The following is a 14,157-nucleotide window of genomic DNA, read 5'->3' on the forward strand; positions in this document are numbered from 1 at the left end:
CTGCATGCTATGGCCAGGGCTCTGCATTCAAGGACTTCTCTCCTCTGCTTAGAGGATTCAGAGATATCAGGCCTTGTTTGGCAGATTGGTGGGATGGGCCCCCTGAAGTCAGTTTGCATGAGGGATTCATTGGGGAATAAAAGCAGTGCATGTGCACCAAAGGAAAGAGGGATGAGGGCAACAGATTCACATCTGTCTTACAGGCTTACACAGGCAGACCTCAGAGACATTGCAGGTTCGGTTCCATACTACCACAATAAAGCAAATATGCAAATAAAGCAAAGCACACAAATTGTTTTGGTTCCAGAGTACACATAAAAGTTTTGTTTACACTGTAGTGTATTCTCTTAAGTATACAACAGCATTATGTCTAAAAAAACAATGTGCATACCTTAATTTTAAAAAAAGGCCTTATTGGTAAAAACGTCTAACGACCATCCGAGCCTTTGGTGAGTTGTAACCATTTTACAATGGGCTTCCCTGGTGGCACACTAGTAAAGAATCCACCTGCCTGTGCAGGTGATACAGGAGATGTGGGTTCCATCCCTGGGTCAGGAAGATACCCTAGAGAAAGAAATGGCAACCCACTCCAGTATTCTTGCCTGGGAAATCCCATGGACAGAAAAGCCTGACAGGCTACAGTGCACAGGGTCGCAAAAGATTCGGACACGACTGAGCGCACACACACGCAATCTTTTTACAATGGTAACATCAAAGATCACTGACCACAGATCACCATCACAAATGTAAGAATAATGAAACGGCTTGAAATATCAGGACAATTACCAAAATGTGACTCAAAGACAAGGCATGAACAAATGCTGTTGGAAAAATGGCACTGAGAGACATGCTGGAGGCAGGGTGGCCACAAACCCTTAATTTATAAAGTATGCCATAGCCTTGCAGCCTGATAGAATGAGGGTGCCTGTATTCAGCAGAACCTCTCCATATTGGCAACTGAGCCCTGAGGAAAGCTGAAAGTAGAAACTAGAGGGCTTGTTAAAGGCTTGTTTCCTTAAAAACTCCAGGAGACTCAAGCACAAGCAGACTGTGCTTTGGTCTACACAATACATACGCACCAAGTCGGTGTAAACTGTTTTAGCATAAGGTGACAAGGTATAGCAGTGTAGGGGGAGGGAGGAGGGTCTTCTCCCCACTTGTGCACAGGATACTGTGGCACTGCAGAACACTGAGGGCTCCAGAACACCACCAATACGGTGGCACCTCCAGGCCAGCAGAAGGCACACCCACCTGTAATGTTACAGCTGGTGGTCATGGTGACTGTCAGGACAGATGTGCTGATGGAGGCAGTAGACAGCCATCTTTTTTCCAGCAGTGCCCCTCACAGAGGAGTGCCAAAGCAAGAAAAAACTAAAAGGGTGGGTAATGTGGTGGCAGGCAGGACTTGTCCTTGAACCCATATGAGAGGATCTTAGGAGATTCCTGGGACTCCCTTTGAGGGGGGGAGTAAAAACTATAGGAAGGAGAAGACCCTGCAGGAGGAAGATAAGGGCAAAAGGTAATAAACACGGGCTATATTTAGGGGATCAAATGGGTAGGACTTGGTGAAATTTGGATGTGGGTGATCAGGGAAATGATAGCGTGCCAGGTGAAACCAAGGTGTCTGGTTTATGTGGTTCCCCCAATGGAGGCGTTTATTGGGATTTACAGCCCATCATTCCAGAAGAAAGTATGTCAGGTATAAAGTGGGACCAAGGTAAGAGAGATGATGGGAACTAGGTGTATAATTCACAGTAAGGGATTGGAAACCAAAGGCCAAAAATTTGTCTGGGTTGTGGGCAAGGGCTGTGTGTGGGGTTGTGGCTTCTCATGCAACCCAAACAGCAAGTTAACCTGACTTTCCCATCACTTTCCATCTTTTCTTCTCTATAGGATCCCTCCCTTCAATATTCAGACACGGCCAAACATCTCCCATGTTTAAGACAAAAATTTTCCCTTGACCTCATATCCTTCTTCTGCTACTTCTTTTACCTTCTGATGGCTCAGTGAGTAAAAAAAAAAAAAAAAAAAAATCTGCCTGCAATGCAGAAGACACAGGTTCAATCCCTGTGTCAGGAAGATCCTCTGGAGGAGGGCATGGCAACCCACTCCAGTATTCTTGCCTGGAAAATCCCATGGACAGAGGAGTCTGGTAGGCTACTGCCCATAGGGTTGGAAAGAGTCAGACATGACTGAGCGACTAAACACAGCATACCAAGGGTTGCCTCAAGCTGCTGCCTCCAATTGCTTATCTCCCTACTCACTTCTGGCCTCTACTCCTATCACTGCCCCAGTATTTCACCACCACTGACCTCTGTGTTGCTAACACCAGTGTGTCCTTTACTGTTGCTGCTGTTCAGTCACTAAGTCATGTCCAACTCTTTTCGACCCCATGGACTGCAGCACACCAGGCTCCTCTGTCCTCCACTATCTCCTGGAGTTTACTCAAATTCATGTCCATTGATGCTATCTAACCATGTCACACATAGCCTTTTTAAGGGGCTTCCCCAATAGATCAGAGGGTAAAGAATCCGCCTGCAATGCAGGAGACACAGGAGATGAGGGTTCGATCCCTGGGTTGGGAAGATCCTCTGGAGAAGGAAATGGCAACCTACTCAAGTGTTCTTGCCTGGAAAATTTCAAGGACAGAGGAACCTGGTAGGCTACAGCCCAAAGACTTGCAAAGAGTCAGACAGCACTGAGAAACTAAACACAGTCTCCTTTTCTGACCTTACATAATTTGACATTGCAGATCTCTTGTATTTTGACTTCTGTGATAGCACTAATTTAGCTGGTATTAAGAGTTTGAGGGAATTTAGTCTGGATTGAGTCTTCCCTGGTGGCTCAGATGGTAAAAGCGTCTGCCTACAATGCGGGAGACTGGGGTTCAATCCCTGTGTTGGGAAGATCCCCTGGAGAAGGAAATGGCAACCCACTCCAGTACTCTTGCCTGGAAAATCCCATGGACAGAGGAGCCTGGTAGGCTACAGTCCATGGGGTCGCAAAGAGTCAGACATGACTGAGTGACTTCACTAGTCTGGATGGAAATATGTGATAATACTTTTACTTTGTTCCCTATGCAAATTTGCCACTGAGCAGCAGACCAAAATTGAGGCCCTCTTGAAACCCATGTCAATGGCCTTCTGTCCCCAGGCTCTTAAATGTCTTGGCCTAAATAGAAGCCATATATCAATGGCCATTTTCAGTGCCATGCCATTTTTGAACATTCATGGCCATGAGTAAATGCTCACTATGTACCAGACACTAGTTTAATCACCTAACATGAACTGACGGAATTAAATTTCACTGCAAGATTGCAGGCAAAGGTCGATGGTACCACTACCATCCCCATTTTATAGCTGGGGTGACTGACACAGCTGCTAAGTGTGGAACTGGGATTAAAAACCGAGGTCATCTGACTGCAAAGTTCTCACTCCTAACCATGAGGCTGTAGTGTGAGAGGGGTGTCAGGCTGAGTGTGCAAAAGCCAGGCCCTTCCATCACCAGTTACCCAGCCCAAGGTCCGTGCTGCCCAGAGTCAGTCAGTCACATGACATTCCTGCACAGGATTTTTCCAAATGAACTTTTTATTAATTTAAAAATCCAGAAATACAGTGACTACATAAATAAGTACCCTATTTAGGTACATGTCCTGTGAGAAGAGTGAAAGGGTAATACTGTTATGTTATTCTTACTTGTTTACATGAGTTAACTAGAAAATGGCTACAGCTGCTAAGTGGTACTTATGGGCTTTGCTTGTTCCAAGTGTTTATGGTACAAATAAATACACAAGAAGAACCACATCCATTCCTCTCTTCTAAGTACAGGCGGCTCGGCCTCTTCTCTCTCTCTGCAACACCGAACATTGGAGGGTTTCTACATTGGCCTCGCCCAGCACCCCAGCTCCTGCTTCACACCGCGCCTGGCCAGGGTGTGTCCCGGCGCGGGCAACAGTCTATCTAGGGAAGCTCCCTGGGTGTTCCCTTCAGGTTGAGCTTTCAGAGAACACCTGGGTGGGAAGGTTTTGGGGCTGAGTCATCAGAAGGGGAATCACCACTGACTTAGGATCCAATGACTTGTTTCCATGCTATGGAAATACTGCCACCTCTGGGTGGGAGACAGCAGCTGCTTAATGTTCAACCCCCCCCACCCCCACCACTAATACTCTGAATGTCCTCCTTCCTTCCCCTCCCCTCCTCGAGAACAATGTGTCTGAGAGGCTGGTCCCCTGAAGGCCTGGCCACCAGGCCTCTGTGTCTCTTTGATGAGAACAGACTCCTTTATGCCAGGTTGCCATAAAGACTGGACCTTTTAAATTTTTCCCTATTGGTGTCAAATAAAAAAATGTTCATCTTACCTATGGTTACAGAGTAGGAAAAATGGGATTTCTTGGTCCTTAATATTTAAGTATTCACTAGAGTTCATCCAGGCCCCCCTGAGGAGATAAACCTAGAGAGCAGGTTTGAGATTCCTACTGTGGAGAATTTATAGTTTTCCCTCAGAATGGATCACTTGGGCTCTGGTATTAGGCTGCAAAGAGACATTTTTGGAGCAGCCCTCACTGGGATCCATGATTCAGGTTCATGCTTGGTGCATGAGAGGAGAATGGTAGGAGGGCTTAGGATAAGGATTGTTATCAGAATCCCCATTTCCCCCAGTGAGCGATAATTCTCCTAACTGAAGCTTGGGAGGACTGAGTCCCTTTGCCAAGTAAAAACCAACTCCTGTAATTGGAGAAGAGAAACTGCCCTTTTAAGAAGCTTCTAGAATTTCATCATTTAACCAAAATTTTTGGACTAGAGAACTATGACTTCAGGACAGTAAATGAGGATTGAGCTGTTAATTGGTGAGTTTTGTCAACTTGAAAACATATGGCTGACCTTGCTGACTTCTAGCAACTCTTTCCTTAAATAATTATTTTCTTTTATGTAGACTCAGTTTCTAAAAGTTTTACTCAATTCTAACTTCTTTATGGAGGTTTAGGGAGAAAAGAGAAGTGGTGTCATAAGGTAAAAGTTCTTTTCCACCTCAGAGTGAAGGCAGCCATGAAATGGTGTTCTTATTCTTTCCCAGAATCGGTGCCATCAACAACCACATTATAGATCCAGGGCAGAGCCTTCTGCTCACCACTGCTTATTTATCCTCCTGGGTGCCAACTGCCTCCAAGTTACTTAGGAGTCAGGCAAGGGAAAGAAGGGGAGAGTCTACACTAGTCTTGCCTCAAAATGAAGGCTGTAGTTCAGTATGTGTGTGCGCATGCACATGTGTATGTGTACCTGTGTGTGTGTGAATATGGGAAGTTTTTTTTTTAAACACAAGACATTCTAAATTTTAAAGAGAAGAATTTCATACTAATATTTTCTCTGTACTAAAGAACTCCTACTAAGCAATTCCCTTCTCTTTCTTTCACTGGAATAACTTTCTAGAGGTTTTGTTTACTCTTTAACCTGTAAAGAAATGTGATTCTCCCAGACACTAGAGCAGTGTTGTGGCGTCCTAGCCCTCTTCCTCCCACAGAGAATTCAAAACTCTTCTAGTCTCTTTGGAGGAGATGTTTAAGGGCTGACATACCACTCCAATAAAGGAGCAAGTTATGCTGTGCACGGCGTGAATAATTGACTGCATTTGAGTTTGGGGTTTTAGGACACTGTTGACTTAAGCAAAGTAAGCCTGCAGTCCAGCTGCAGCTTAAGTTTTCTTGCTTTACTCTATCCAATACTGTCTGTCTTGTCTAACAGTGGCCCTTTTCAGACCTTTCCAGGTACAAAACTTTGACCAAATCTTCAAGCTCCGTTCGGCACACACGACTCGAACACATCTGGCTGATCTGGGCTTCTCCTTCAGTGAAGATCTTCCACTGGCCTAAAAGGCAAACACAAAGTGGCCCAGAGATGTGAGAGGAGGGCAGAGCCAATGAGGAGCAGAGCTGACACCCCCAAGCCTTCCCTGAATGCTCACGGATCCGCCAGGGGAGCTCGAAGACAGGCATCATGAACTTTCAGCAAAACAGACCCTGAAACATTTTCCTGGGGACAGATATGGAACATGGGTCACAGGGTCTTCATTTCAATACACAGAGTCCCAAGAGTAAAACTTAAGTGTTATTCTTGGGATTTTTACAGTCTATTTAGTTAGCATTTAGGACTTGCTTCACTGTCAGGTCGTTAGCTCTTAGGTGGCAGTAGGTCAAATAAGGCACTTTGGGGACCTGTACCTGGTGCATTCCTGGGGCTTGGCTTACTCTCTGAGGCCTGAATATTAGTTTGGGTTACTTGATTGTTTACTGCTCGTTTCTTTATTCCTGCCACCCTTTGTCAAAAACTCTCCCCTCTCAGTTCCAGTGAAGTGGATGAACCTAGAGCCTGTTATATGAAGTGATGTAAGTAAGAAAGAGAAAAACAAATATCGTATATTAACGTGTGTGTGTATATATATATATATATATATATATATATATATATATATAATCTAGAAAGATGGTACTGATGAACCTATTTGCAAGGAAGGAATGAAGATGCAGACGGAACAGACTTGTGGACACAGTGACAGAAGGAGAGAGTGGGACAAATGGAGAAAGTAGCATTGACATATATACACTATGATGTATAAAATACATAGCTGGTGAGAAGTTGCTGTATAACACAGGGAGCCCATCCTGGCGCTCATGATGACCTAGGGGGGTGGGAGCGGGGGAAGGGAGGGAGGCTCAAGAGGGAGGATACATAAGTATAATTATGACTGATTTGCATTGTTGTACAGCAGAAACCATCACAACATTGTAAAGCAATTTTCCTCCAAGTAAAAAATACATTAAATTAAAATAAAAGCACTCTAGATATATTTAAATGGATACTAAATGCTAAGAATGAGAACATAAAAACTTGAAGGCCCTTTGCAAAGAACTGGTAAAATAGTGCTTGCTTTGTCTATTGATATATTTTAGACTGAGTCAATCTTTTATTTTAATTGACTTGTCATTAAACTTGATTAGTATATACAAAACAAACAAACAAACAAACAACTCTCCCCTCTGCTTTGTCTTATGCCCACATGCTGGCCTCATCCTGCCCTTAGCAAGCCTCCCCTGCTCCTATGGCTCTGCAGAGAGTTCCAGTATCACATCCACCAGGGGACCCCTCTCTGCTCTGGGTGAACACAACTGCATCCCTAACCCCTTCCAGTCCCTGTTTTCTGCCCCCTCCCCGAGAACTGTCCACATTTCCAATGTGTCCCTACCAACTTCTCCATCCTCCCTCCAGTCATGCTAACCGAGCAAGCGGTTTTGAGTGTGTACTGTGTGCTGAGTGCTGGAAACCACCAGATGTCTCTGAACCATCCCTTTTCTAACTTTCCCGGTCCCTCCGTGGCATGATTTTCCTTCCCCTGCTATTATCCTGCTCTGGCAAATAGGCTTCCTAACAAAATGCCCACCTGCATACCCTCTTCAGTCTTCCTTTCATCCCCATAATGTTGCCACTTGGAGAACCTCTTGTCCAAGGTCAGCAAGCTTGTCTTAATCCAGAACTGACATTGAACCTCTTTTCTTTCTCTCACCACAGGAGATCATGTCCCCCCTTCCTTATAGCCTCCCATCTTGCTGCTCCTCTCTCACTTGGATTCTTCACTTCTCCCTAGTCTCTCAGATTTGATGGGAAAGGGGAGATGGGTCATATAAGAAAGCAGCTTCCATCGAAGCCCTGCAGTGCACCAGGATCTGACAGGCACATTATACACAGGGTCAGGCTTGCATTTCTCTGTCCCCAGGTGACTCTGCAGGATCATCTCATCACTCACCGCCTTCAGCTGCACACAGAGGAACACATCATCTACCTCCATTATACACCCCCAATGCTAACTGTGATGGGAAGAGTTTGCTTAAATCATCTTCCAAGTGCCCCAGTGCCTAGCACAATGCCTGGCTCACAGTATGAACAAAAATACGTTCTCTGAAATTAATTGATAATTTCAAAAGTCACATTATTGATCATGGGATCCTAGACTCTGCCTCCTTTATTCCCGACTCACAGGAACTTCCAACTCCATTTGAATTCTCCTACCGTCCAGTTAGTTGTCTACTCATCTCCTGCAGAATAAACACTTGACCTTACCAATCCTATGTCCAGCTCCCTACTGGATAACTCTCCTCAGATGGACTTCAAACATGTTCCAAATAAAACTCATTTTTTTTTTTTTTTTACCAATTTTCATTCTCCAGTTTCCTACTGGTGAATGGTATTACTCTACATTCAATCTATAAAGTTGCTAATATTGGAGTCATTCTAAACTCATTTCTCTCTTTGCTCCTGATCTTGATGGTGTAACTTCCGCCCCTCACAGGGACACCTCCTCCTCTGTCTAACTGACTTAATACAGTCTAACAGCTTCCTACAGACAATCACCAGCTCTCTAGCTAGAAACCCACTTTCCACCCCATATAGCAAGTACCACTTTCTGAAATCCAGATATGAATGCATCATTCACTTGCTTAAAAACCCCTACTGGGGTTCTCTGGTCTGGAGATCAAGTACAACTTCTTAGTGTGGCATATATCAATTTGCCAACAAAGATCCATCTAGTCAAAGCTATGGTTTTTCCAGTAGTCATGTATGGATGTGAGAGTTGGACCATAAAGGAGGCTGAGCACCAAAGAATTAATGCTTTTGAACTGTGGTGCTGGAAAAGACTCTTGACAGTCCCTTGGACTCTAAGAAGATAAAACCAGTCAATCCTAAAGGAAATCAATCCTGAATATTTATTGAAAGGACTGATGCTGAAGCTGAAGCTCCAATCCTTTGGCCACCTGCTGTGAAGAGCTGACTCATTGGAAAAGACCCTGATGCTGGGAAAGACTGAGGGCAGGAGAAGAGGGCGACAGAGGATGAGATGGTTGGGTGGCATCACTGACTCAATGGCCATGAATCTAAGCAAGGAAAGACAGGGAAGCCTGGTGTCCTGCAGTCAATGGGTTCATGAAGAGTCGGATGTGACTGAGCGATGGAACAACAACAACTGGCTTCTTTAGAATATGGCTTCTCAAAGTCATACATGCTTAATAAATGCATCTGAGAGCCAAGAAACATCTTTCCAAGGCACCATCTTCATACACTTGATACATTGTGTATAAGTTTGCAGCAAGTACCCATGCTCCTTGCCTGCTATCTCAACTTCTCACTGGCTTCTTCCAGGCCCTCTACTTCCTGCCTCCAACTTGTCTCACCTTTCTGTGCAACCTATGTGGCCTTTGTGATTCTTCATTATCCACACCCACATTTCTTGTTTGCTCCTGTCTGAATCTTCTCTTAGGATGTACCCTCTCCCTGGACTGATTTCCTGACCTGTTGCCCAGTCACACCCTTCTCTTTCAAAACCCACCTCCTCCCCGACTAAGCACACCTGGCTCTCATCTCATTGTTTTTCACAGATTCCCCTGAACACTTAGGTGTTTAACTCTTCAGAAGTATACCAATTCATAATGAACGCACTTGCATGTTCTGTCTCACCCATTAGAATTCCCAGTGGATAGAAATTCTGTGCCTTTTATTCCTTTAGAAGTCCTCTCACCCCTCCCCACACCTCCCACCCTCCCCGGTGCCTAGCAGGATCTAGTCCCAGGCTCCACCTAGCCTAGAAAGCCTAGGGAGAGTCGCTAGAAGGCTTGAGTGCTTTTAAAGAAACATGACCACCCAGGGCAGTTCCAAGGAGTCAAACAGAACTTTGAGACAACCCAAGAATGATATGCAGTCATCTTCTCTCTGTCTCTCTCAGCCCCACCAGTGAGGTCATAGCTTTTCAGATGTGAGGTCTCCACATCTGGATAGGCCAGGCCTCAGAACCTCTTAAGACGCTGGGTTTCATCACCCAGAGGAGAGAGAGAGAATAGTCTCTCTAAAGTTGATGTGGAGCATTGCTCCTGTTCAGTGAGAACACAGCCGGTACTTCAGTTGGGGTGACAAGACGTGGAACACTAGATGTGTTTTCCAAGGAGGTGAAGACAGTTGTCACTTACTCAGTGTTGTCCTGGTCACCAGCTTGAAGTGATGGAGTTCCTCAAACATCCTCTTGGAGATCTTCTCAATATGGAAGTGCTGGAGGATGCCTGGGGCCAAGCGAAAAATCAGGCAAGTGGTCAGGTGCTATCTGGAACCAGCAATGCTGTTTTCTGCTTGAGCTAAGCAGATCATCTCATTACTGGGGCTTAGGAGTCTCGAGCTGGGCTGTGTAATGTGCTTAACCAGGAACTTGGTTGTCTCGAGGGTTATCATTGACTGCTTTTGTTTTCTTGGCTCACTGACCTTCCCCCTGGTTCTCCAGAGGATGGAGATAAGGGAGACAGAGCTGCTGACCATGGGACCCTTTCCTGGGGAAAGCCACGGGGAATCAAGCATGGGTGCTGGTTGGAGTTTCTGTAGCCCAAGGCAGTATTAGACATTCTGCCCTTGACCCCAGTCTGAGTTGGCTATGTCCCTGCCAAGCCACTGGGCTGCCCCCCCTGGCTCAGCAGTGAGAACTTGAAGCGGGCTTTGCACATGGGTCATTTGTGTAAATGGAGAAGCCATCCCACTTCCTAAACTCCCCAGAAAGCATATTTTACTTTGGGAAACAATCATAGCTCCTTTCGCTTTCCCTTATAAAAATGGGCAGAGTGAAAATAACCGGCCTTCCACAGTCTCAACCTTGCCCAAATAGCTTTCATCAGAATAACATGTGAACAATAGAAAACTGCCTTGCAGTTAAGAAGCAATGTTACCAGCCCACTTAAATAATCCTCCAGAGGTCTACAGGGAGCAGCAGACATGGAACCTGGGTTTTCCTCTGTCCAGCATGCACAGATCTTTGATGACCCAGTGTTGTGTACAACAGGCTCTTTAGAGGTGATAGTAACCAGTTGAAAAGCATCCACACCTCTCTGTAGGGCAATGCCAGTAGGGAAGCCAACAGAACAGTGCTTAGTCCTGGTGACTAAGGAGCTAAGGAGTTAAGAGATGGCAAACCAACATTCCTAGGTCAAAAGCAAAAATAAACAGAGCTGAGCCTTATATGCGTGTTCTAGCATATTTTTAAAGGAGTACAGAGAAGTTCCTGTTCTTTTGAGAAAGAAGGGAGACAAAAAAAGGTCCACAAATACTAGAGCAGTTGTTCCTTAAAAGATGGGTCCAAGTACTGCCTGTAGCAGCATCATCCGACTATTTGTTAGAAACACAAGTGTTTAGATACTCCCCTTGGCTGACTGCACTCAAATTTCTTGGATGGGGCAAGGTAGCTGTGTCTCACTCTAGCACCCTGCGTGATGCTGAAACTTACTCGAGTTTGAGCACTCTCGAGCCTTAGGTGGGATCCAGTTGCAAAAGGATGTGCATTATTTCCAAATTGAAATGTCACCTCTACACTTGGATTCCTTGAAAACTTGACCAGACTAGACCAGCCTTAGTCTTGTAGCTATGGGATGATTTGAATAGATGTAGGTTCACAATGCACAGAACGTAGCTTGCTTGGGTAGTCAATGGGAGTAATCAGGAAAGGAATGGGACCTCATGCCTGGGATTGCCCCTCCAGTGAGACTATAATTTTCTTGAGTCAAGAGGTCTCAGTATGATTCGAGACTCTGCTTGGCACTGAATGAATGCATTTTCATGTTTGTTGAGCTTCATCTTGGAAACAATAGTAGATTACATTTGGGAAGTTTACAATCCTGGCTGTACACCAGAATCACCTGTGGAGCTTTCTGAACAAACCCTTAAGCCCATCCCTACTCCTGGACAATTAGTCAGACTCTCTGTGGGTAGGATCAGGCATTTGGTATATAAAAACCTTCCCAGATGAGTCTGATGTGCAGCCAGGGTTAAGAACCACTCCTCCAGCCTTGGCTGTGTGAGAAAGACAACAAACCCCTATGGTCAGTACTTACTTTTTAGCCCAGGACACAGTTAAAGGGCACAATAGCAACTGTGTGAGTCATATGTTCATTTCTAAGCAAATGGGAAATCTTCTGACTGAAACAGGGGAACAGGTTGAAGAAAACGAAGATGAAAAATGAAGATGACCCTTCCTCTCCTTCCCTGTGTCCCCCTTACAAAAAAAATAATAATAATAACAAGAGATTAATGTTGTCTGGCTCACCTTTTCGAATGGTCCAAACATGGACCTCTACCTGAGGCGGTCTCTCTGTCTCCAGTGCTATTTTTCTGGTGGTCTCCCCGTCCTCCATGAACACAGACTCATATACAGGCATTGTTTCTTCTCCACAAAAGTAGCCTTTGCTGTCAAAGCTTTGGCCCGGAAGTTCTTCTGGAATCAGGAAGTGAGTAGAGATTTGTCATGGTTTTCCAAAAGTCAAAGCAAACCTCTGCATTTATGTAGTCTCAGCATTCACAGCGCTGCACAAGCATCAGAAGTGGACAATCTACAAGGACATTCCTACAGGGATAGAAATCCCACCAACATTTCACTGCCCCTGTAACAGTCACCAGATCACAAAGAAGCACATGACCTTTAAGTCCACGTGATGACAGAACACTGGCCCCAAACCCACAATGGATCCACCATCACTTGAAAAGTGGAGCTTCATGAAGAGCAAGAATGTGACCAGATACAAAAGTGCTGGGCACTTAAAGGAACAGAGGATTTTCCATGCTGGGTCAGGATCATGGTTGGCCTTGCTCAGTGTTGCCAACAGAGACCCAAGGAATGGGCTGATGGAAGGCCTCAGTTAACTTCCCTAACCTCATTTAGGTATACTTAGAAAACATTTATGACACTCATTTATGTGCATATACTTGCCCAAAGGATCTATCCAAATAGGGCTGACATTTCTGAATGCTCTTTGATTTGTTTTCAAGGGGAATGCTAATACCGGATCAACACCGGTGCCAAAACCTAGATGTCAGATTAGTCATATGTGCACTATGCCAAATGAACAGTTGGAAGACACAAAAAAATTGGTCAAATCCCTCAACTGTGGATCATTTAAAGTATAAACTAAATTGTTGCATTTCAACTTCCAGGCATAGGGATACCAGCCCCCTCACTCCTCCTGCTCTATGCTCCTCTTTCCTCAGCCCCCTACCAAAAGAAGTTGCCCTTGGTTGGTTATCAGTGAGTTAAGTTCTTACTGGCCTCGTAATGAACACCCTCTTTGGCTCTGTATTTAAAGCGTAACACTCAAATCAGGAACGACAAAGAAAAGCTGAGGACACCCTGACAGATTTTGAATATGTGCAGAAGCCATCTGTAAGAATATCTGATGAAAGCATTGGGTGTTGAGTGCTTTGGACCCGTGACTCTAATCAGGGGGATTCACTCTTACCCAATCAGACGCATCTGGACTAGAGTTTGTATTCAAATTGCTATTGCATGTCTCTCGCTGACCTGATTACCTCTCCCATTCCCACCACCATTTGGGCACTATAAGGACAAAATCCTAGTCTTCTCTGGGTGATTCCAGGTTGTATTACACAATTTGCAGATTATCCTAGAGTCAAGCTTACTTTCCCCTTTTGTCTTTCTTTTCAGTAATTTAATTACTTGGTGGGCTGGTCTTTTTTGGTGAAATGCTAGGTAATTAAGGGATGTGTGCTAGCACTTTCCAAATGAGTGGAGGCGGGAAGAGGTCACGGAGTATACAGGAACCTCTGTGTATTAATTACCAGCTTTAGAATGAGAGCCTGGTTCATGTGTTAAATCCTGCTCACCAGCTATAGCTATAACTGCCATAAGAAATCCATGAAGGGACTGCAAGTACCTATAATGTGCTAAAAATTTCTCCCAGTGTCCTGAAAAGTCAGCCTGTCCCACAACCCCTCCCCTCCAAGAGCTTAATTTACTCACTACAAGGGATTGACAAACAAAAAAATCCATTAGTGACTCATCCAGGCTGGCACATGAAAATATTAAGAGTAAATAAACAGACTGTATCTTTTGAACTACCTGCTCGGCAACCTCTTCATTCCACACCCTTCACTGCAAGGTGCTTCCTGATCACTGCGTGTTCACCTACTTTCATTTCTTTCCAGGGAAGCATGACATGCCTGAAGTCATTTCTTGCCATTACCACTTTCCATGAGAATGTTCATGTCCTGAGCTCTCCAGAACTAAGACACCATTCCTTACGGAAGTGGGGATGACTGACATAGGAGATGTATCAGTATTATCCCAGCCCAA

The 14,157-nt window shown here is 44.8% G+C and overlaps 1 protein-coding gene across 9 annotated transcripts in view; it reads right to left on the reverse strand.

Annotated features, from left to right (window-relative positions):
- Nucleotides 1–3,575: 3,575 nt before the first annotated feature.
- CHRDL1 (chordin like 1) overlaps nt 3,576–14,157 on the reverse strand; it is a 135,652-nt gene continuing 125,070 nt past the window's right edge. For all 9 annotated transcript variants that reach the window (XM_055563827.1, XM_055563822.1, XM_055563823.1 and 6 more), the window contains 3 exons: nt 12,118–12,285; nt 10,007–10,096; nt 3,576–5,862 (listed from right to left, as the gene is read on the reverse strand). In XM_055563827.1, coding sequence (XP_055419802.1) covers nt 5,732–5,862; nt 10,007–10,096; nt 12,118–12,285 — 389 coding nt within the window. In that variant the 3' untranslated portion in view covers nt 3,576–5,731. The remainder of the gene's footprint in view (nt 5,863–10,006; nt 10,097–12,117; nt 12,286–14,157) is intronic.

Source organism: Bubalus kerabau, chromosome X (genome assembly GCF_029407905.1).
Source record: "Bubalus kerabau isolate K-KA32 ecotype Philippines breed swamp buffalo chromosome X, PCC_UOA_SB_1v2, whole genome shotgun sequence".
In the NCBI taxonomy this organism is placed as follows: Eukaryota; Metazoa; Chordata; class Mammalia; order Artiodactyla; family Bovidae; genus Bubalus; species Bubalus kerabau.